We start from the raw sequence: 24,139 nt of genomic DNA on the forward strand, positions 1-24,139 counted from the left end.
GGCCTGCTGTAAGGAGTGGTTAAACTATGGGGAAAGGGATAATTCCCCTCACATGCACACACTCTTTTCCCACATGTTGAGTACAGCCATACTAATTATAAACATAGTGCCATTGAGCTGGTCTTGTGGTAGTGAGCATGTTTTGCTAAGCAGGGTTTGTCTTGGTTTGCATTTGGGATGGGAGCATACCGGTGAGCTCTAGAAGGTACTCCCTTTAAAGGATGAGGCCATAGCTCAGTGGAAGAACATCTACATGCTTGCATGCAGTGGGGCCCAGATTTACTCCTTGGTATCTTGAGGTAGAGCTGGAAGAGACTCCTGCCTAAAACCTTGGAGAACTGCTGTCAGTGTAGACAATACTGAGTTAGATGGACCAATGGTTTGATTTGGTGTAAATAAAGCATCTTCCTATGTTCCATGTAGGGTGTAACTATAATAGAGCAAGGGGAGACAGTTGTCTGGGGGCCCACTGCCGTGGGGCGTCCCCCAGAGGCAAATCACATGACTGACTCCCCCAGCTGTGCACCCACCCAGACTTCCTTCAGTTATATTCATCCTCCGAAACTGATGTGAGTGTTAAGAGTGTTAAGTGTTAAGACCTGAAGCTACCAGAACAGCATGTTTCTCTAGTACCATTAAATGACTTGCATCGTCCACAATTTACAAAACCTTTTAAAAATAATTTAGGATGATGTTCTATTGTGGCACATATATATATATAAATTTTACTATGCTTTTTGTTACCACTATTCAGCCTCATTTAAGATTTCTTTACTTCATGAGCTGAGCTTCAGTGGGGGGGGGGGAGGCATTTTAAAATCTTGTCTCTGGGCCCACTCTGACTTTGCTACGCCCCTGGTTCCATGTGGTGTAGTGGTCAGAATGCTGGACTCGGGATGTGCACAAATCGATTCAGTGCATCCAGTAGGGACATGGTGGGGCAGGGAGCAGTAGCTTTAAGCATAAATAGCCAATTGAGTATTAATGGGTAAGCCAGGATCAACCTTAGATCCCCAGATAATGGACCCTGTTTTAGAGGAATTGGAGAATGGCCAAAGGCCGTTGTGGCTTGTGATGATGGGCACCGTAGTCTAACCATATCTGGTGACCCAAAGTTGAGAATCCCTGAGGTAGGCTGATCTGCTGCATGAAGTGATCTTGCAATTGTCCCCTTGAATTCTAACTCTGGTAAAGCCTGCCTCAGAGTCCTAGAGTAAATCCACAGCATGTGGGTCATTCCTAGTCAACTCTGCACAAAAATGTTTGACTCGGGATGTGCACAAATTGATTCAGCGCAACCAGTAGGGACAAGCCGAATCGTTTCGGCAGGGCAGGGAGTAGTAGCTATTTGCACTGCATGAGAAAGTGACAAGGACTTTTAAGACCAGGACAGCCGAATGAAAACATTCCTCCAGCCCCGCTCAAAAGCCCAAGATGCCGCACTGGAAGGCAAGGAGCAGGGGCCTTCCCCAGAGCACCACTGCCGCCTACTGGCATGGCAGCCGAACTAGCAGCCACCTGAAACAATACTAGGATAATTAATTAAATGAATGCTCCTCTTCACCAGAATACAGAAGAAAAAAGTACAACACATGTGTCAGATCAGCCCTAGTTAACATTTCCAGTTAGCTACATGTTAGTTAGCATTTCTGTAAATAACACCACCACCACCACACTTTATTTGTTAGCCGCCCAAACATCCAATAAACACACCCAACACACACACACACACACACACACACACACACACACACCCCACAGAGGCACTCTTACCCCTGGACTTTGGGGCTCAAGTCCAGGGCCTCTACAGCCCCTGGGTGCCCCCAAATCCTCTTTAGTGTGTCCCGGGTGGTGTGATCATCTGGCAAAGCATGATAATGCTTAAATTGCATTGGGCGGGGGGGGGGGGCCTCCAAAGGCCTTTAGGTCCAGGCTCCAAAATTACCTAGGTGCACCTCTGACTACAAAGTTAAAAAACCTTTGTTTAATCAATTCAAAAAAATCAAATTTTAAAAGCCTGAGTGAACAAAAAGGTCTCCACCTGGCATCTAAAAGAACAAAGTGATGGTGCCAAGCGAATTTCACTGGGGAGCCTGTTCAATAAACAGGGTGTGACCAACACACATCCCTGGCCAAGGCCTTCTCCCTAGCAGCCCCCCACCTAACTTTGCTTGGCAGGGCACTTGGAGAAGGGCCTCCGAAGATCTTAAGGTTCAAATCAAACCGGCCTGCAATCTGAGTAGAATTAGGGGTGTGTGAGCTGGCTCGATTAATAAAACCATGGTTCAAATAGAACCGGCCCGGTTTGGCCGGTCTAAGTTCAGACCGGTTTGGGAGTCTACAGGTAAAGGGCAGGGAGGTTTCCCTAAGGCTAGAGAGGGGGTGGCAGGGGAGTCAGGGGGCACTTAACTCAATTTTCGGTGGTGATATCAGTGGCTCCCCCCATACACACCTGCTGGCCTCCGCCAGAGTAGCCCAGGTTGGCAGTTCAGGCCTTCTCCGGCCCATTCCAGTGACATGCTAGGTAACCATATCTTCATCAGCAAAGGTAAGTGTTCATATTCATTTCACAAAGCAGTTTACAACAGGCTTTCAAACAGCCACTTGCCTACGACATGTAAGAAGTGCTTCCAGGTGATCAGGCAACATTAACAAAATCCTTATATTAAACCTGGAGACTACCATACAGGAGTCTCTCTCTCTCTCTCATATATATATTAACACTTTTAAAAATATCCATACATCCAGAAATAAAGTTAGAACAGGGTTGCTCATTTGAAAATCTTATGTATCCATTTATTTAAATCATGAACATCCTGCCATTCCACACAGATGGCCCTCAAGGCACAAGATTGTATTGGAGTCACCACTTTGTAAAAGCAGTACAGAAAAGGCAGCGTTTGAGAAGATACATCAACATATTGGGTACCTCTTTCCGTAAGTCAGAGGTTCTCGCACCTGGATCCACAGATGTTGTTGGGCTGCAATGCCCAGCCACAATGCAGCTGGGGACATTGTAGCCCAACTATATCTGGGACCCAAGTTTGAGAATCTCTGCCAGATCTGATTTAAAACATCACTTGTCATTTCTCACTCTAGCTAAAGCAGTTCTGCCACCAAAACACATATTTTGAATCTCTCTTTATAATTTGGTCTCCAGGCAACCTGGGAGGAATGCTTTCTTATCATCAGTGGTTATCATTTAAAGCTACGTACTCCTGGATGTCTGGGCAGGTATACCCAAACACATTTTTGTGAATCAGTCACCATTGTGGGTGAGGCACAGGACAAGGAATTCCAAAAGGCAGAGGTAAAGGGCAGAAGGACACAGGAAAGTGGAAGATGGTAAAGATGCCAACATCCAGAAGCAACCCTTTTGTTGAACTGTCCACGCTCCTGGTTCTTCTCTCCAGAAAGATGAGGAGAAGGAGTAGCAGCTAGACTCCAGTGGCTGAGCTGATGGCTAAGGGTGTCAATCTACCTTTTCCAAAAGGCTCATGGCAGGGAAGAAGACAGGGACATGGAAAGCTACCTTATACCAAGACAGACCCTTGATCCATCTCAATATCTTCTGACTGGCAGCAACTTCTCTAGGGTTGCAGGCAGGAGTCTCTCTCAGCCTATCTTGGAGACAGCAGGAAGGGAGTTTGGAACCTTCTGCATGCAAGTGCTATTCCCATCCCCTATGGGAAATATCTTACAGTGCTCACATGTAGTCTCCCATTCAAATGCAAACCAGGGCAGGCCCTGCTTAGCAAAGGGGACAATTCATGCTTCCTACCAGAAGGCCACCTCTCAGGGAACCAAACCCAACACCACCCACACTTTTCAGTGAAATTGGGACTGGAAACATCTGGGAACGGGTGTGGTTGAGCAGGGGCAACCCAAGGTATGGTGGTGCCTGAGGCAAGACGGAAATTACTGCCTTGCCCCACAATTCTTGTGGGGACCAACCAGTGTTCCCTCTAACAGGGATCCTCAGATTTTGTCAACTACAACTACCAGAATCCCCAAGTAAAAGCCACTGCAGCTGGGGATTCGGGGAGTTGTAGTCCGCAACATCTGAGAATTCCTGTTAGAGGGAACACTGGGACCAACGCTCTTTCACAACTGACCCTTATGAGCTTAAAAAGTGGCAGGGGGAGGGAGGTGGCTCGCAGCCTCCTCTTCCCTCCTTGTGCTTCTTGCAGGCTTTGCAAAGCGTTGTGAAGTTTTGAAGGGTCAGATGATTGGTCCCAAAGAACTGCTCTGATGGTGATGGTGGTGGGGATTTTGCCATCCTGCTGGTGCCTCAATAATTTGCCACCTGAGGCAACAGCTTCACCTCGCCTTATGAAAGGACTACCCCTGCACAATGCAACCACTAACATTTGTAAGAGAATGGTATTTCTTATTGCAGGTTCTGGGCCATGATTACAGATAGCACATGAGGCTTCCAGAAAAAAAATTATTAGGAATCTTCCAACAAGAGATAATTGTAGGGTGACTGGTGTCTCTCTTGATCCCTTTATATAACCTCTTTGGCACTTACAAAAAATATAAAATCAGAGAAGCGAAGCATCTTCTCCAGCTGAATGCACTGGACTGAGTTTTTATTAAAAGTATTCTTTAAAACCCCCAAAGCAACAATTGATTGATTTTGCATTTGTGCATCCCTGAAATGTTCATTTGTGGGGGGGAAATCACTACTACTCTCCGGGACATGCAAAAGCGATCCAGGTATGTGGAACCAAAGAGGAGCCGGATGCACAAGTCAAAGTGCATTGAATTCATAGTCACAGTGGCCGGTGAAAAGGGGCTCTGCCCGGATCCCTCGCCTGCAAAGAAGAAGGAACATTAACATATCAGTGGAAGATCGTACTTAGGCACACAGAACATCAGAAGCTGCCATATACTGAGTCAGACCCTTGGTCCATCTTGCTCAGTATTGTCTACACTGACTGTCAGCAGCTTTCCAGGGTATCAGGCAGGAGTCTTTCCCAGCCCTACCTGGAGATGCCATCATGGACTTTCTACGTGCAAAGCAAATGCCCTACCATTGAGCCAAGGCCCCATCCCCAAAAGGTGACATACAAGGGTCTCCCATCCAGGCACTGACCACACCAGGACCTGCTTAGTTTCAGCAAGGTGGCAGTATTATGTGTCGTTTGACCATGCTGGGGCTGTGTCTCAACTTTTTGAAAAGGTTCTGTGTCTTAAAACAGAGGAGGCAATCTTAATAATGTTTTTTAAGACATCTCATGATGTCATAAGAGTTCTATGGGAAGGACTACGTTTCCCAGCCTTCAATCAGGGATTATGGGAGCTGTAGGCCAAAAATAGCTGGAGGGCCAGAGTCTGACACTCCTGCTGTAAGGAATTCCCCATAGGAGATGCGGCCACTCTGGGAGAGCACCTGCCTGCTTGCATCCAGAAGGTCCCAGGTCCCCTCCCTGGGATCTCCATATAGTGCTGCTGAGAGAGACTCCTGCCTGCAACCTTGGAGAAGCCGCTGCCAGTCTGCGTAGACAATACTGAACTAGATGGACCAAGGGTCTGACTCAGCCAAGGGCAGCGTCCTATGTTGCTATGACCTGTCTTCTCAGGCAATGTCATTGTGTCAGAAGGAAATCAGGGAGGCATCAGAGAGAAAGAGCTGTAGTAATGGGGTGACTTCAATTGCCCACACACAGACTAGGTAATTTCGCATTCAGTAGTAATAAAGAGGCCAGATTTTTAGATACGCTGAATGACTTGCCCTAGAACAGTTGGCCATGGAACCAATCAGGGAGAAGACGGCCGTGGACTTAATTCTGAGTGGTGCACAGGATCTGGTGTGAGATGTCAGTGGCCATAGGGAACAGTGACCATAGTGTGATCAAATTCAGCATACAGTCATTCCTCGCCAACCGCTAGGGTTCTGTTCTGGCAAAACCTTGCCATCGGAAAATTCACAGTTGGCATTAAAAGTCTATGGGAAACAGGGGGTTAGGGGAACCACGACCGCAAAAAGACCTAAAAATAAAGGGGGAAAAATACCCCCTAAAAATGCTAAAACATCACAAAAAGTCCTGTAATATCGCCAAGAGTCATCAAGAAGAATGAGATGATTGAATCTCTGGAAATTTTTTAACCCCTTCAAATCACTCAAAGGCATTTTAAATTAGCAAGGGACAACAAAGTCAGCAAGGGTCACCAAGAGGAATGAGCAGATTGAACCTCTGAAACACCCCCCCCCAATTGCTACATTCCCCCCACTCACTAAAAAACCCTCGCCAACTGCGGATACTCAGATTGCCGTTGGCAAGACCTGCCACAATTTCCCATTCGCCTCTACTCAAAACCGCGGTTGGTAAAACCAAGGTTAGCAAGGGATGACTGTACATGTGAGGAGAGAATCACCAAGGGAGTCTAACAGACACTTTGAGCTTCAGAAGAGGAAACTCCTCTAAAATGAGGAGTTTGGTGAAAAGAAGACTGACACAGTGACACTGCTGCTGCTGCGGTGATAGGGTATGATATTTCTGCACAAAAGTCATGTTACACCCAGCTATAGCTCAGAGGCTGCCCTTTTACATCCTCTCAGTAGCTTCACTGAAACACAACCAATGCGGGCACGTGTGTCCCTCCAGGGAGAGCCGCAGGTAACAAGAGGGCCTTACGTGAGCAGCATGCATCGGAAATCTGCCAGCCTCATGTACGCATCTGCCAGGCTTCTGACCGTCTGGTTGCTCCACAATCTCTCCGCTACAGCGCCAGCCCGAGGCCTTGAGGAGACAGAAGTGCAGCAACATGTTAATTTCTGCAAGGAGCAGCTGAGAGAGCTCACCTTTCTGGCTGGGACAAGACCCATGCAGCAGTTGGGAAAGGAGTTCTCCGACCATGCCAGAAATGCAAGAGGCTACCCAGGAGAGGGCAAGACAAATTTCCTGTACCAAGTTGATGAATATTCATATACCACTTTTCAACAAAGTTCCCAAAGCAGTTTACATAGATATAAATAAATCAATGTAATGGCTCCCTATCCCCAAACGGCTCACAATCTAACAAGTTGTTCTAGAAAGAACTTGTTCTATTTTCCCTTTACTATCACTACAACTGGACCAAATTTGGTCCAAATCGGTTCCCACTTGCACCTCAAACGTTCATGTGTACACCATCTTGAATCAGGGTGGATGACATCTTTACAAACTACGCCCTCGAGCTGTCCCTATGTGTCCCTACACCTGTAGCAAAATTGGCTCAAATCGGTTAAGTGGTTCACAAGTTAGCCTAACTGTGTCTCAAATGTTCACGAGTCCGCCATCTTGATTTGGGGTGGATTACACCATCACAAACCACACCATTCAGGTGTCCCTGTGTCACTACAACTGTGCCAAGTTTGGCTAAAATTGGTTAGGCAGTCCACAAGTTAACCTCCTAGCGCCTCAAAGGTTTACACGATCGCCATCTTAAATTGGGGTATATGACATCATCACGAAGTATGCTGTTGAGGTGTCCCTACAACTGTATCCGATTCGGTTCATATTGGTCCAGGCATTGCGAAGATGATAGGGACATGGACATACACACACAGATGGAATACTGGGTGATCTCATAAGCCTTCATGAGGTGGGCTGGGCATCAGCCTAAAAAAGCATATGACACAAGATCTTGCTAACTGGGCAAAGAGGTACCTTTTAAAGTGGTGATCCTCTTATATTTAGCAGGAAGAGAGCAACTGCCCTTATCCAACCCCGGCACAGCATCCCTCCAGTGGCTGTTGCTGCTGGTGTCTAACTTGTGTTTATTTTTACCCTGTGAGCCCTTTGGGGACAGAAAACCATTTTCTTATGACTTTGCTATGTAGACTGCTTTGATAATTTCTTTGTCGAAAAGCAGTACATAAAAATCGGTGCCCTCCTCCTCCATTAGTTACTCAAATAAGATCCTTTGCAGTTTATCATGGGATGGTAGTCATTTAATCCAGCACAAGTTTAGCTTGAGAACCTTCTTTTGAGGTCCATGTCTTGAACACATCTTGCAAGGTCTAGCACAGGCCTGCCCAACTTTGACCCCCGCCAAGCTGTTTTCGGACTACAACTCCCATAACTCCCAGCCAGTGGCCAATAGCCAGGGTTTATGGGAGTTGTAGGCCAACATCTGCTGAAGGGCTGAAGTTGAGCAGCCCTGGCCTAGCACAATCACACTGAGGGGAGGACACGACTGCTTGTCTGTAGGAGGTTTCTGCCTTATCTGGGCCCGATCCAGCCAGCACCATGGCTGTCTGCGCAGGCACAGAGGGGTGTTGCCAACACATCTGGGACTCCCAATTACAGACCCAACATTTGTTTTCCCTGTAGCTGCTGCACACAATCCACCACTTCCCTTCCACTCAGAAAGTTTTTTACCCAGGCTAGAAGTGAGGTAAGACAGAGAGCACATACTCTCTTACTCCACTCCCCAGCTGCATGGCAACACAGACTGTCTGCAGCCCTCCATTGGGGCTGCCGGCAGCCTATCCTACCATCGAGGCTAGGGGAAGGAGCGTCCCAGCCTCTAGAATGCCTTCAATACACCGGGCATGCAGAATGGTGCATTGTGGGCTTTCTAGAGGCTGGGCGTCCTTTTTGAGGCCTCTCTTACCGAACCACTCACTGTAGTGGTAATCGTGTGGCCACATGGCGAGAAGGAAATCAACATCCGGTTGTGTGGGGGACCATAAGAACGTTCCTGCCTCTCTCCCCCACTGCCTTTTCCGCTCCAGGATAAAAGGTTGTGAGAACGACCGTAGGGCATGGCTTGGCATACAACTACTGAACCTACCAGAGTCTTGGGGACAAGTTTGTCGCATCCACGTATTCACCCCACATACAGGCCTCCCCACCGATCACCAGAGCTTTCTGTTCTGGGCTGCCTGTCAGAAAAAAAGCCAAAGGTTTGTTGTAATAACTGAATCGATTAAACAAGATTTAATCAGCACTGGCTGTAAGTAAATACATTAATTAAAAAAACCAAACAATAAAACTAAATCTCCTGCTAACTGGGCAAAAAGGCACCTTTTAAAGTGGTGGCCCTCTTATATTTAGCAGAGGGAGAGCAACTGTCCCTATTCAACCCTGTTTCCTCCTGACCACCCAAAAATGATCATCACATCCCTTTAAAATCTCTACCAAAGGTTTGTGCCACAAATCCCGGGTTTTGTGCCACCTCGTTTAAGGGCGTAACGGACATCTCAAGTTGGGGTACTTTCATCTCATTCCAAAGAGGTCCCTACTCAATATTCTTCTAGCCTACATTTGGAATTTGCATCAGAAAGGCTGGAGTCTGATCCCTCAGATCTAATGACCATATTCAGCCTTATACAGTATAATCACAGAGGAATGTCAGGTAAGTTTGCAAGAGTTGCTGAACTCATACTAGGCATATTTTAGTGAAAGGAGGTGTAAGACCACCCAGGAAGCCATTAGATACAGCCCTATATTAATATTAAGATCAATACAGATGATACTGGCTGTGCACATTAAGCCTGAAACACATACTCCCATATGCATATTGCACTTTTTTAAACAGATGAGTTCAGTTATACTAGGGCTTCTAGTGCATAACCCACGTAATGCCTAAGCAATCTGAACAATATTTGCAAGTGGCTGTGTGGCTATGCACTGAAGTATAACACAAAACCCAGTAAACATAGGGTCTTGGAGATAGTAAACCAACATTAGTTCATATCACACAGCGAAAACATTTTATTATTTTAACATTTTTACTCAGCCTACTTCTGGGTGAGGCCTGATCTGGATAAGGCTTTGGGGGAATATGACAATTTCATTAGAACATAAGAACAGCCCTGCTGGATCAGGCCCAAGGAAGCCCATCTAGTCCAGCATCCTGTTTCACATGGTGGCCCACCAGATGCCTCTGAGGAGCCTACAGGCAGGAGTTGAGGGCATGCCCTCTCTCCTGCTGTGACTCCCCTGAAACTGGTATTCAGAGGCATCTTGACTCTTAGGCTGGAGCTGGCCTACAGCCCTCAGACTAGTAGCCATTGATAGACGTTCTCCATGAATTTATCTAAACTCTTCTTAAAACCATTCAGGCTGGTGCCAGTCACCACATCTTGTGGCAGAGAACTCCACAGGTTAATCATGTGTAATGTGAAGAAGTACTTCCTTTTGTTGGTCCTAAATTTCTTGGCAATATTTCATGGGATGACCCCTGGTTCTAGTGTTATGAGAGAGGGGGTGGAATTTATCTCTCTCCACTCTCTTCACACCATTCATAATTTTATAGTCCTCTAATGTCACCCCTCAGTTGTCTTTTTTCTAAACTAAACTAAAAAGCCAAAGGTGTTCTAATCTCACATAGTAAGGGAGGCGCTCCAGGCCCCTGATCATCTTGGTTGCTTTCTTCTGCACCTTTTCCAGTTCTACAATGTCCTTCTTAAGATATGGGGACCAGAACTGTACAAAGTACTCCAAATGTGGCCTCTCCCTAGATTTGTATAAGGGTGTTATGATATGAGCAGTTTTATTTTCAATCCCCTTCCTAATGATTCCAAGCATGGAATTGGCCTTTTTCATAGCTGCTGCACATTGTGTCAACACTTTCAACAAGCCGTCCACCATGACTCCAAGATCTCTCTCCTGGCCAGTCAATGACAGCTCAGACCCCATCAGCATATATGTGAAGTTGGGTATTTTTGCCCCAATAAGCATCACTTTACACTTGCCAACACTGAACCGCATTGGCCATTTTGTCACCCACTCCCCCAGTTTGGAGAGATCCTTTTGGAGCTCCTAGCAATCTGTTTTGGATTCCACTACTCTAAATAATTTGGTGTCCTCTGCAAATTTGGCCACCTCGCTGCTTACCCCAACTTCTAGATCATTTATGAATAAATTAAAAAGCACTGATCCTAGTACAGATCCTTGGAGGACCCCACTTCTTACTTCCCTCCATTGTGAAAACTCTCCATTTATACCTACCCTCTGTTTTCTGTCCTTCAACCAGTTACCAATCCACACATGAACCTGTCCCCTTAATCCCCGGACTGCTAAGTTTTCTCAAGAGTCTTTGATGAGGAACTTTGTTGAAAGCTTTTTGGAAGTCCAGGTATACTATGTCAATCAGATCACCTTTATCCACATGCCTGTTGACACTCTCAAAGAACTCCAAAAGGTTGGTGAGGCAAGATTTACCTTTGCAGAAGCCATGCTGGTTCTCCTTCAGCAGGGCCGGTTCTTCTATATGCTTAACAATATCCTTGAGGATGCTTTCCACCAATTTGCCCGGCACAGGCATTAAGCTAGCCAGCCTGTAATTTCCCAGATCCCCACTGGATCCCTTTTTGAAAATTGGTGTTACATTGGTTACTTTCCAGTCCTCTCATACAGATCCTGATTGTAGGGATCAGTTGCATACTTTTGTATAAGTTACATCTTTCCTTATTGTCTCCTTGCATTTATTTTACCAGAATTTGCATGCCTTTCTGTTCTCTTTATTTGGGCAGGCCTTCCAATTTCTAAAGCAATTCTTCTTCCCCTTCATAGCTTCCTTGACTTTACTTGTTAGCCATGCTGGCATCCTTCTGGACTTGCTGGTACCTTCCCTCCTTTTTGGTACACATTCTAATTGAGCTTCTATTATTGTGGCTTTAAATAAACTCCATGCATTCTGGAGCAAAATGACTCTTGATTTTCCCTTTCAGTTTTCTGTTCACCAAACTCCTCATTTTAGAGAAGTTTCCTTTTCTGAAGCTCAAAGTGCCTGTATTAGATGTCCTTGGCAATTCATTCCTCGCATATTTGCTGAATTTGATCACACTATGGTCACTGTTCCCTAAAGGTTCCATGCAACTGACATCCCGCACCAGGTCCTGAGCACCAGCGTATTTAGAAACCTGGCCTCTTTGTCACTACCTGAATGTGAAAGCAACCTGCCTAGAGAGCAGGGGGCTGTTGGTTTGAATCCCCGCTGGTTGGTTCAAATCCCAGAGCCGCTCTGGGAAGATTATCTAGGTTCCATGTTCCTTCCTTGGCATCTCCAAGATAGGGCTGAGAGAGACTCCTGCCTGTAAGCTTGGAGAAGCTGCTGCCAGACTGTGTAAACAATACTGAGCTCGATGGACCAGTGGTCTGACTCAGTATATGGTGGCTGCCTATGTTCCTAACATACCTTCAAAGGCCAGAGGTTCCACCCGATAAGCTGCTATCCAATCCTGCCCGTAAGAGATGTAGTTAAGGTACCAAGGAGCCGAAAGCAGGACTCGGTAACCGGCCTTGGTGACTTGAGCCATTTCTTTTGGGTATGCGCCGGCGCTCAATTTCCACACATGGACGATAGTATCTGGCCTCACCTGAGCAAAGGAGAGGACACATCAGGGGCCGAAGCCCGGAAAAAGCCCTACCTGCTTCTTACCAGATAGCAGTCGAGGGAACCAAATAAGCAAAAGCCTCTGTGATTACCCTGTGATCGTTACAGAGACTGCAAAATGCCACACGAGTTAGAGCCCAGCCGACTTCCTGGCTCCCTTCCATAGGGCAATTCCAAGGGTAACAGAATCAGGCATATGGCTGTAGCCATAAGCAAGTTTCCAAGCTTCACCCACTGGCAAGAGAACCTCTCTTACCATAAAGCCATGTTTCTACAAAATCCTTACATCTTATAGTGTACAAAACATGCAACTAACACCATCAGAAATGATGCCCAAGTATTCCAGTTCTGTTACAGACTTATTTTGCACACTTCAGACAGTGAGCCCTTTCTCACGATCATGGAGAAGGCCTCGGTGGAAGAAGGCGGGGGAGGCTGCTCAAACTTTGCTAAGTAAAAATGGGAGCTTTATTATTTCTATTTCCATTGTCCTTTTGGTTATATGTATTTTTTTGTTTGGGGTAATGCAGTTATGCCTTTTAAGGTTGACATAGCTTAGGGCAGGGGTAGGTAATGTGCAGCCCTGCAGATGTTGCTGAACTACAATTTCCATCATTCCCAGGCACAAATGATTACAGCTGGGGGTGATGGGAGTTGTAGTTCAACAACACCTGGAGAGCCACACACTGCCTATCCCTGGCTTAGGGCTTCAGCATGTCACCATCTGGCCCTGGCTCCAAGTATTAAGGAAATTTATTTTATTTTATTTATATACTGCCCTTCCAAAAATGGCTCAGGGTGGTTTACATCAAAATAAAAACAAAACAACTGAAATCAAAACTAAATCAATTAAACAATTAAAATCATTTTGAACATTAAAATCATTTTAAACCAACATTAAAAAATTAAAACCATAAATGTTTCTTCGGTGCCTTTATAAAGGTTGCCAGAGATGGGGAGGCTCTTATTTCAACAGGGAGCACATTCCAAAGTCCAGGGGCAGCAATGAAGAAGGCCCGTTCCCAAGTAGCCACCAGACGAGTTGGCGGCCACCACAGATGAACCTCTCCAGATGATCTTAACAGGCAGTGGGACTCATGGTGAAGAAGACGTTCTCTTAAATACCCAGAGCTTAAACTGTTTAGGGCTTTATAGGTATAGGCAAATGGTGCATAGGCAAATGGTGCTTTATACGTATAAGTAAATGGCACATAAGATGGTGTACCCTCGGTGGAGAGCCTCACCTTCACTGCGTTATCGAAGACTTCCTGCCACACCACGTAGCCCTTGTTGTACGAAGAGACTATATCCAGTAGCCTGAAGCAGAGAGAAGAAGTACTGATGAGAAGGAGGCATTTCCCATTCTACCTGTATTCTGGCTCCAGGAAAGTGCCTTTTCCTCATTGGTATGCTCACTCAAAGCATCAGTGCTAGCTAGGAGTATTTCCTAACATGGCAACCATGAAATGGGAACAGAGGAAGCTGCCTTCTACCGAGTCAGACCATTGGTCCATCTAGCTTAGAATTATCTACCCAGACTGGCAGCAGCTTCTCCAAGGTTACAGGCAGGAGTCTCTCCCAACCCTATCTTGGAGATGCCAGGGAGGGAGCATGTAGCCTTCTACATGAAAGCATGCAGATGCTCTTCCCAGAATGGCCCATCCCCTAAGGGAGATACCTCACAGTGCTCACACATGTAGTCTCCCACTGAAATGCAAACTACGGCAGACCCTGCTTAGCCAAGGGGGCCATTCATGTAGCCACTGCTAGCACTGTACAGATATGTTCTCTGTACAGCTTGACAGTGGACAGGAAAAACAGACCCTAGAGAGGAACTTCCCCAACTTAAACATCTCTAGATTGGGAGAGGTGGGAAGAGGTAACCCTGCAAATTAAAAACAAAGAAGAGGAAATGTAATGGCCTGGTTCACACAATTGTTTGAGCTCGAGTTTAACATGGGTTACTGAGTGTGATTGTGCCAAGGTGGTTTATGGCTCGAGATGAACTCGCGATTCTTGCCTTGGTGTGATTCTGACACAATCCCTTTAATGTCAGTAACCTATATTAAACCTAGATTCGAACGATTGTGTGAAACCGGATAAGATTGCCTTGGGAAAGGCAGAACGACTAAAAACAAAGACCAGTAATAGATTAGTCCCCTTAGCACAAGACTACACAACTTTAGCCCTCGTGCATACGTCAGTCTACAACACCCATCACCTAGGACTCTTGGCAACTGTGGATACTAGATGATGGGCGTTGTAGCCTCCAAACAGCAGAAATTGCACAGCTCTGCCTTAGCAGAAGGAGAGCTCATCTTGTGGTAGCAAGCATTAATTGTCCCCTTCGCTAAGCAGCTTGCATTTGAATGAGAGACTACATGTGAGCATTCTAAAGTATTCTCCTTAGGGGATGGGGCCACTCTGAGAAGAGCACCTGCATGCCTAAGCTTACAAGTTCCCTCCCTGGCAGCATCTCCAAGATAGGGCTGAGAAGACTCCTGTCTGCAACCTTGTAGAAGCCGCTGCCAGTCAGTGTAGACAATACTGAGGTAGATGGATCAGTGGTCTGACTTGGTATAAGGCAGCTTCCTATCTTCCACAAATCCAGGAGGCCACACATCTCTGAAGGTCCAGTTAGAGAAACATCACACAGAGCAAGGGTTCCCAACCTTGCGTCTCCAGATAATGCTGGACTGCAATCCCCAGCCACCATGGCCAAAGCCTTGGCCAGCATACAAGAAACAAACAGATCCCAGAAAGGAACTGCCTCAACTTAGACCTCTTTATATTTGGCGAGGGGTCGAGAGATCAGTAAGTTTTGGCCACTATGGCTGGGGATGATGGAAATTGTAGTCCAACAACATTTGGGGACCCAACATTGGGAACCCCTGACATGCGGAATTGGGGTGATCCATTTGGAAGCAGCCTCTGCTCTGCATAAACCCCCTTACTTCTGGATGTAGAAGGACTCCAGCTTGGTGAAGTCTTGGCCAAATCCCATCTTCTGCATGAAAGTCTGGATCTCAGGATTAGATTTCCTGCATGCAAAAGGAGGGACACAGATCAGAACTGAATAATAAACGGTGCCCCAAACCCCAAGCAAGTATGGCCTCTTCCAAGTCCAACAGGGATAAAAATAAACCAAACCTCTTGTCCTACACAGCTCTGAGTGGCTGCAATTCACTGCAAAGCAAAAATTTTTGAAGCGCATGATTCTAGTGCCCAAGATCACAAGGGAAAAACCGGGAAGCTGAAAAGAGTCCTACCAGCCACTGAGAAACAGAGATCCCATTTCAGTGATCTTCAGAATTTTCCAGAGGTCACTTGGGCAATTTTTTAAAAAAATAATAATAAATCCACACAAGAGCCATTCCCCACGGTGCTGACCTCTTGCCTCCTGCAGCATGGTGGGGCAGGGACTTTAAGAGAAAGAGAGCCCTGTCAAGGCCCCTCACCATCTCAGAAGCTGCACATGGAGTGCTGGGCAGTGTAGTCTTTCCCAGCGCTTCCCTCACGCAGCTCTAAGAGGACTGCATTTTCCAATGCTCCAAGGTCACCATCCAAGATGGCGCCGGGGCTCAAGAGGGCTCAGTTTCTCTTAATGCAGCCTCACAAGCAAAGCACGGCAACTCTGCTGAGAGTACAGCTGCCTCCGCATGGTGCTGGCGGTGGATTATTCTGCTGAAGGAAGCTTTGCAAAGGTCTAATAAATACAGGTAAAAGGTAAAGTGTGCCTTCAAGTTGATTCCGACTCCAGGCGCCCACAGAGCCCTGTGGTTTTCTTTGGTAGAATACAGGAGGGGTTTACCATTGTCTTCTCCCGCGCAGTATGAGACGATTCCTTTCAGCATCTTCTTATATCGCTGCTGCCCAATATAGTATCAGCAGGGATCTGAACCGGCAACCTTCTGCTTGTGAGTCAAGCATTTCCCTCGTTAACTGCAGACTCGCAGTCCGCAGTTTCGCATATCTGTGGTCAGGTAATGGACACCTGACCTCAGTATATGTGGGTGGTGTGGGGTGGAAGGAATCAGCAAAAAAGGGTTAAACCCGCATATCTATGGGTCTGAAGTGGCTGGAAGACATCTTGGAGGTCATTTCGGGCCACCATTTTGAGTTTGGGAGCCATTTTATGGCTCATTGTTTTTTAAAAAAATGGGGGAGGTGGATGTGATTTTCAGCATATTTTTTACTTGGTGGGGGGCATCAGTGGACCTCTGAAAGGTAATGGACCAGGGTAGGGCACTTTATTTGGCTCATTTTGTCATTTGGGGGACAGTTTGGGGCAGTGCAAGAACCTAACCCCCAAATTTACATTGACTTTAATGCCACATTATTATAAAGGGGTTCTCCTGTAATTAGTCAGGGAATTGCACCTGGAATAAGTGAGAGCTGCCACTGGCTCCTGGACTTGGCAATGAAGAACACTTTTAATGCTATTTATTCATTTGAATTGACATCATTATGAGCCACTTCCTCGTTCAAAGTCTCCAAAGCAACTAACAGTCAGTCAAAAATTACAATACTGCATTAGAAGTCAGAACACATTTAGAATCAGCTTCCATGAGCCACACACACAGAAGAAGCAGAGAAAAGCAAAAGCACCCCTTGATAAAGCCACGGTATTCAATAGAGCAGCAGAAACACAATAATTCAATTAAAAGCCTTAGAGGTCCTAACCTGGCATCCACAGTGGGATTTCCAACCATAGGTCCCCAGATGTTGATGGAGTCCAATTCCAATTTTCCCCAGCCACTGTGGCCAGGGATGATGGGAGTTGTAGTCAACAACATCTAGGGACCTAAGTTTGGAAACCCCTGCTCTAAGGAACTCTGATACTGGACCAATTTGTTTTGAGCAGGTTAGGGTTCCAGGGATGGATGCGGCCACTGAACAAGTTTATTTAGGGCAAACAGGATTCTTAGTGGGTTTGGTGATGAGCAGAAGTTATTTTAAAGTCATCTCCCAGTCTCTGCCCACATTTCTCAGTGTCGTTTTACATGCCTACAGTTCCCACTATCACTATCAGTGATAAACTACTAAACTATCACTCCAGAAGAGCAAGACCAACCAGCACGTGAAGTCAACTTCATCGCCTCCAAGGTGAATGTAGAAGTCTGGGAATACAGCACTAACTTCTTCAAAAAGCTTGGCCATGACCTGGTACGTTGTGTTGAGGATGGGATTGACTGGTCCATAGACTCCAGAGGGCTTCAGACCTGCATAGCAGGGAGTCAACAACCCTGGGAGACCTGGAAGGGGTTGGGGGAGAAAGAGGTCAAAGACAGCAGTAGGATAGGAACATAGGAAGCTGTCTTATACCGAGTCAGACTATTGGCCCACCTAGTTCAGTATTGTCTACCCAGATTGGCAGTGGCTTCTCCAAGGTTGCAGGCAACAGTCTCTCTCAGTTCGATCTTGGAGATGCCCTAACCTAACCTCGATCTTGGAGATGCCCTAACCATACAGCTGCTCTTCCCAGAGTGGCTCCATTCCCTAAGGAGAATATAATACAGTGCTCACACATGTAGTCTCCCATTCAAATGCAAACAGGATAGACCCTGCTCAGCAAACGGGACAATTCATGCTTGCTACCACTAGACTAGCTCTCCTCCCAGAGAGCTGTGGATTAGGCCCATGCCCAGCAAATAAAGAGCAAAGCCAAGAAGGTACTTGGGAAATACCATAGCTCAGTGGTAGAGCATCCGCTTTGCATGCAGAAGGTCCCAGTTCAATCATGGGCATTTCCAGCTGCTTGGGCTTCACTCACTCAATTTATTTATTTATATTTTATTTCTTTACACTTTTATCTTGCTCTTCTTCCGAGGAGCTCAAAGCAGTGTACATGGTTATTTTTGTCCTCACAACAATCCTGTGAGGTAGGTTAGGCTGAGACACAGATGACTGGCCTAGAGACACCTAGAGAGTTTCAAGGTTGAATGAGAATTCAAACTCGGGTCCTCCTGGTCCTAGTCCAACACTCTTACTATGCTATGCCACATAAGATCGAAACAAACATGCCATTTTACAGGTAGATTTCAGACCTTGCCCAGACTACCAGGAAAACAAAAAATCCTGGAAAAGACCAATTTACTGGAAAATGTCGGGAAACTCTCCCATTGGAAAACAATGAGGAATGATACCTTCTGACAAACTTTGGCAGTTTTCTTGGGTACTTTTTGAGACAGAAAGCCAGGGTTGTCCCTGAATGATGAAGCAAGAGACAAGCTATATTTTTTCAGTGCCATGCATTTCAATCTGTGTCGGACTTGCATGAAATCACTTCAGAATTTAAAAACAAAACACGAAGAGCTGGTCTAATGAGAGGAGAGTTGGTCTTGTGGTAGCAAGCATGACTGGTCCCCTTAGCTAAGCAAGGTCCACCCTGGTTGCATATGAATGGGAGACTAGCACTGTAAGATATTCTCCTCAGGGGATGGAGCCGCGCTGGGAAGAGCGGAAGATTTCAAGTTCCCTCCTTGGCATCTCCAAGATAGGGCTGAGAGAGATTCCTGCCTGCAATCTTGGAGGAGCCGCTGCTAGTCTGTGAAGACAATACTGAGCTAGATGGACCAATGGTCTGACCCAGTGAGGTGATTCTCATGATCACCAAAACGCGAGCTAAGGGAGCCTAGCCTGCTTTTTGGCGAGCGTGAGAACCACCAGGCTTAGTAGAGCAAGTGCTCCGCTAACCCCGTCCTTTCGGTCGTATGTTGCCGCGCTGCAGCAACACACAAGGAGACCCCCGCCGGGTGGCTGAAACAAGCGCCGCCCCCAATCCCCGCAGCCCCCGCCGGCTCCGTGACAGAGTCGGCAGTCATGTGGGCAGCCGATCCGGCTGCCCAAGGCTGCAGCCTGGGTCATCTGCAGGGAGAGCGGGCCAAGCCCGGTCTCCCCATAGAACCCCCTCCGGCAAGTCTCACTGATCGTGAGACTCGCCTCAGTATATGGCAGCTTCCTATGTTCCTAGATAGCTTAAGTGCTGAGACTATCAATGCACTTTTCTAAACTCTTCTGCACAACTACCAATGAGTGAAGGGAGGGAGAGAGACACAGAGAGAGCGTGCATGGCCATTTTGTGGTACAGGATGAATGTTTGCAAGATGCAAGACCATTTACTAGTACGGGGAACCTTGTTACCCGTGCGGGTTCCGTCCCTTGCCTACTACAGCGAGTAACGAGGCATTAGGGCTATGGGGAAAGGGAAATTATGTTCCAGGGTGGAAGGGAAAGAATTAAAAGCGCCCAAATGGCCCAGAACCGTCCTTCTCATGGGTCCCCCATGTGCCCAGGAATGCTCCCCAAAGGATAAAATGCCCCCAAAACAATGGGGGCAGAGCCAGATTTTTTTCACGAAATGGCTCCTCCTCTATCCTTCAGACAAAATGGTGGCCAGAAGTGACCTTCATGGTCACTTTTGGCTCTCTAGGAACTGCAGATATGTGGGTTTTAACCCATTAGTATCCGCGGATACTGGAAATGGGTGTCTATTAGACACACCATGGATAAGTGGAACCGCAAATAGTGGTTCTGTGGATATTGAGGTTCTCCTGCATATATATATAGATCTAGAACATCTCTTTCAGCTAGGGGTGTTTGTATCCCGACTCTCAACTCAAAATGCCCTTTGCCTCGGGGATTCGAGTACACATTGTCTGGTCATCACAGGCAAGCCCTTACCAGCTCCCCAAGAGTGGGTATGGCCAGGAGTGTCAAATTCCGAAATCACCCTGATCCCACGCAGTCGGGCATGCTCAATTACCGTCTTCACATCACTAGCAGTGTACACGTGGGTGACGGGGTTGTACGCTCCCTGGAAAATCCCAAACACACAAGTTCCTTCATAGGCCTGGTCCCCACTCAAGTGATAAACCTCTTGTCTGAGCTGCAGGACGTCAGACGGTGGGGTTGTGGGGGGCGCAGACTCACAGGGCAGAAAGCCCAACCATACAAAACAACGTTCTCTGTGCACAGAAGACTCCTGTGTTAGAAACATGACTAGGGTAGAGCTTTCTCCCAAACTGGTTTTCTGCATCCCCTAATAGGTTGATCCCCTAATCCCCCTTGCTGTCCATTTGTTCCTCAGGTATAAAAGGGTGGGGGTTGTGCCAAGGTGCCCTTCGCGGCAACTTGGACATGACGGCCCATCTAGGATACTAATTCTACTCTGATGGGCAAGGAATTTCATGGGAACATCCTACACAGCCAGCTGTATCGGTCACAACAACAACATAAAATGGCTAAGAGAAAACAAGAAGAAAAATGTATTATTCCTGATCAGAGGCAGAAATGTTGGTAGAGGTTTCATTTAGGGATGTGAAAGCTGGACGTTAGCTTGGTTTGGCTCACATCTGGACCGGATTTGAGCCCTCCTAGGAGGCTCAGGCTCAATCGAGCTTGGCCGGTTCCAGTCTGCAAGCTGGCTTGGGGGTATACTTGTAAAGGGTAACCCTAGTCGGATTCCCCATTACAAGTACACCCTCCGAGCTGGCCCATGAACCGGTACCGCAAACTGGGGAGGGCGGTGGCGGTCCGTTTCGACATCAGACCGCCTGAACCGGGCCAGCTCAACACAAGCAGGCTCGCACATCCTGCGTTTCGATTACTCGCTCTTCGAGTGAGAGATCAAAATGCTTTTGTAAAAAGACATGCAGTTCTCCTAACTAGTTAGACACTTGGCTGGACTTAATATTAGCAAACAAGGCAATGGAGGAGATCACCATGCTGTGCAGAGCTAGAGAAAATGTAACTCCAAGCAATCTTTCTAGAGTTGGAGCTCATGCACAAAACCTGAGCCCCACCAAGCTCCATGGGGAACAAGGTACCCCCCCGCCCAGGCTGACTATAGCAAGTATCCTATGCACCAACAGTGATGACAAGCTCCTCTGACGTTCAGAGGAGACGTATTTGTCGTATTCAGAGGAGACACGAGTCTACCTTCCAACTGAGATCCGGAAAGACCATGCTCTCGTACGGAAAGGACGGGTCATCCACAATGTGCCAGTGAAACACGTTGAGTTTGTTGTACGCCATGACATCCTAGGGAACCAGAGAGCAGATGAAAGTCACTCTTACCTAGCTCTTCAGAAACTTACTAGCAAGGACGGCATTCTCGAGGAGTGATCCTGTGGAGTTTGCCCGAAGTTCAAACCCAAAATCAGTATTTATTTCGATCAAAAGATAAAAAACAGGGTTTGGGGGGGGGGGGGAGATTACAACCAACTGGATCATGACTGTCAATTGCTGTGGTGTTTTCACCACTGCTACACATGCCACCCAATGGCACAGCGGGGAAGTGACTTGACTAGCAAGCCAGAGCTTGCTGGTTGGAATCCCCACTAGTATGTTTCCCAGACTATGGGAAACACCTTTATTGGGCAGCAGCGCTATAGGAAAGATGCTGAAAGGCATCATCTTATACTGCGCGGGAGATGGGAATGGTAAACTCCTCCTGTATTCTACCAAAGACAACCACAGGGCTCTGTGGGTGCCAGGAATTGACACTGACCCAACAGCACACACTTTACTTTACACAGCAGGATTTAGCTACCATGCTTATGGTATGGATTAATTTATATCAGAGAGCAATAGCTTAGTATAGAACCGCTACAGTCTGTCCAGATGCATCTGTGGTAGAGGGGAAGTATGTATGCATTTATTTATTGTTAAATTTATATACCGCCTTCCATTAAAACTATCCCAAGGCGGTTTACAGCAAAAATTTTAACATGATGGTAAAAAAGACACAATTAAAATATTAAGTGAAAAATATTAAACAAATCTGATTAAAAATTTAAAACAAAAGCATAAAAGCAATACAGAGTATAAAGAGCAGCAGCAGAGAATCAAATAAATGCCTGGGCAAAAAGCCAAGATTACACACTCTTTCTAAAAGCTGTGATGGAGACCGAGGAGCAAATAGCCACCGAGAGAGCATTCCAGAGTCTGGGGGCAGCAACAGAGAAGGCCCTGTCCCGTGTGCACGACAACTGAGCCTCCCTCATTGTCGGCACCCGGAGCAGAGCCCCCTCAGATGACCTCATCAAGCAGGCAGTAACCCTTGGGAGCAGGCGGTCCCTCAGGTATCCCGGGCCCAAACCGTTAAGGGCTTTAAAGGTCAAAACCAGCACCTTGAATTGGACCTGGAAACAAACCGGCAGCCAGTGCAGCTCTTTCAAAATGGGTATGATGTGATCCCAGTGAGCAGCTCCAGATAAAACCCTAGCTGCCACATTTTGCACTAGCTGCAGTTTCCAGATATTCTTCAAGGGCAGCCCCACGTAGAGCGTGTTACAGTAATCCAGACGTGACGTGACTAAGGCATGGGTAACTGTGGCCAGATCTGCCTTCTCGAGAAAGGGATGCAGCTGGCGCACTAGCCGAAGCCGTACAAAGGCAACCCTGGCCACCGCCTCCACCTGAGCTTCCAAAAGCAGAGCTGGGTCCAGTAATACCCCCAAGCTGTGTATATCTTGTACAGGAGTCCTTATAAAAGGGGCTATATAACAGGACATGTTGGATCATTTCCATCTCCTCTGCCCTGCATGGGCAGGTTCCAGGGTTGTAGTGGGGGGGTGGGGGGCTCACAGGGACAGAGCGCCAGTACTTCTCAGCTTCTCTGGTTGTTGGAGTGTGCATGGCCATGAGGGCTGTCATGGAGGGTGCCTGCACATCGGGATTTGCAATGACATAACTGGCAGGTTCTCTCAGCCAATGGCACTTCTGAGTATCTACCCTGCAGGAGTGCAGAGGGGAGAACATGATGTCTTGCCCCAAATAATTCCTTTCGCAGCCTGGGGAAACACCATGTCAAGCTCAGCCCACTCACAGGAACATAGGAAGGTGATATATACTAAGTCAGACCATTGGTCCATCTAGCTCAGTATTGTCAACACAGACTGGCAGTGGCTTCTCCAAGGTTGCAGGCAGGAATCTCTCTCAGCCCTTTCTTGGAGATGCTGCCAGGGAGGGAAACTTGGAACCTTCTGCTCTTCCCAGAGTGGCTCCATCCCCTAAGGGAGAAGATCTTACAGTGCTCACACTTCTAGTCTCCCTTTCATATGCAACCAGGACAGATCCTGCTTAGCTAAGGGGACAAGTCATGCTTGCTACCCCAAGACCAGATCTCCTCTCAGCACTCAGGACACTGTTTACCTTCAAGATGTTCCACTCGCTAAATCAGTAATCTTCACTATTTTTCAAGCAGGTGCCACTTGGGCAAGACACACTCAATGTGAGAGTCATTTCCTATTGCACTGACCTGCATACAGTGCCGCATTTTCCATTGGAAAGGCATTGCACTAGTGCAAGAGAGGGGGAAATGCTCACTTCCAGACCCCTGCTAACTGAGCAAAGGGACACCTTTTAAAGTGCTGATTCTCTTATATTTATTTATTACATTTATATATAAACTCTTCCTCCAAGGAGCTCTGAGAGGTGTAGATGGTTATTTTTGTCCTCACAAGAAGCTTGTGAGGTAGGTTAGGCTGAGAGATACATGACCAGCCCAGAGTCACTCAGTGAGTTTCATGGTTGAATGGGGATTCGAACTTGCCTTTTCCCTGTCCTAGTCCAACACTCTAACCAATACGCTATGCTGGCTCTTTAGCAAGAGATTTCCCAGACAGCAGGCTTTACAGTGGATTTTCTGTGAGGCTTTACTGTGTTCGAAGTTCCCCAAAAAACCGACACAAAAAGCGGGTTTTTTGAACCCCAGATATAAATTGGGCTACACTCTAATGCACAATGAAAAACCCAAATTGTGGGTGAAGTACTCCCTAATAGCTCACAGGGACTTTGGGGT

At 46.9% G+C, this 24,139-nt stretch overlaps 1 protein-coding gene across 3 annotated transcripts in view; it reads right to left on the reverse strand.

Moving 5' to 3' along the window:
• Positions 1-2,771: 2,771 nt before the first annotated feature.
• Positions 2,772-24,139, reverse strand: part of HEXA (hexosaminidase subunit alpha) — a 42,872-nt gene continuing 21,504 nt past the window's right edge. For 2 of the 3 annotated variants that reach the window (XM_053271865.1, XM_053271867.1), the window contains exons 6-14: positions 21,274-21,375; positions 20,017-20,149; positions 17,408-17,588; positions 15,288-15,374; positions 13,578-13,650; positions 12,136-12,316; positions 8,785-8,875; positions 6,642-6,746; positions 2,772-4,817 (exon numbers count right to left, since the gene is read on the reverse strand). In XM_053271865.1, coding sequence (XP_053127840.1) covers positions 4,754-4,817; positions 6,642-6,746; positions 8,785-8,875; positions 12,136-12,316; positions 13,578-13,650; positions 15,288-15,374; positions 17,408-17,588; positions 20,017-20,149; positions 21,274-21,375 — 1,017 coding nt within the window. In that variant the 3' untranslated portion in view covers positions 2,772-4,753. The remainder of the gene's footprint in view (positions 4,818-6,641; positions 6,747-8,784; positions 8,876-12,135; positions 12,317-13,577; positions 13,651-15,287; positions 15,375-17,407; positions 17,589-20,016; positions 20,150-21,273; positions 21,376-24,139) is intronic. The other variant, XM_053271866.1, reaches the window with a different exon arrangement.

Source organism: Hemicordylus capensis, chromosome 10 (assembly GCF_027244095.1).
Source record: "Hemicordylus capensis ecotype Gifberg chromosome 10, rHemCap1.1.pri, whole genome shotgun sequence".
Taxonomy (NCBI): domain Eukaryota; kingdom Metazoa; phylum Chordata; class Lepidosauria; order Squamata; family Cordylidae; genus Hemicordylus; species Hemicordylus capensis.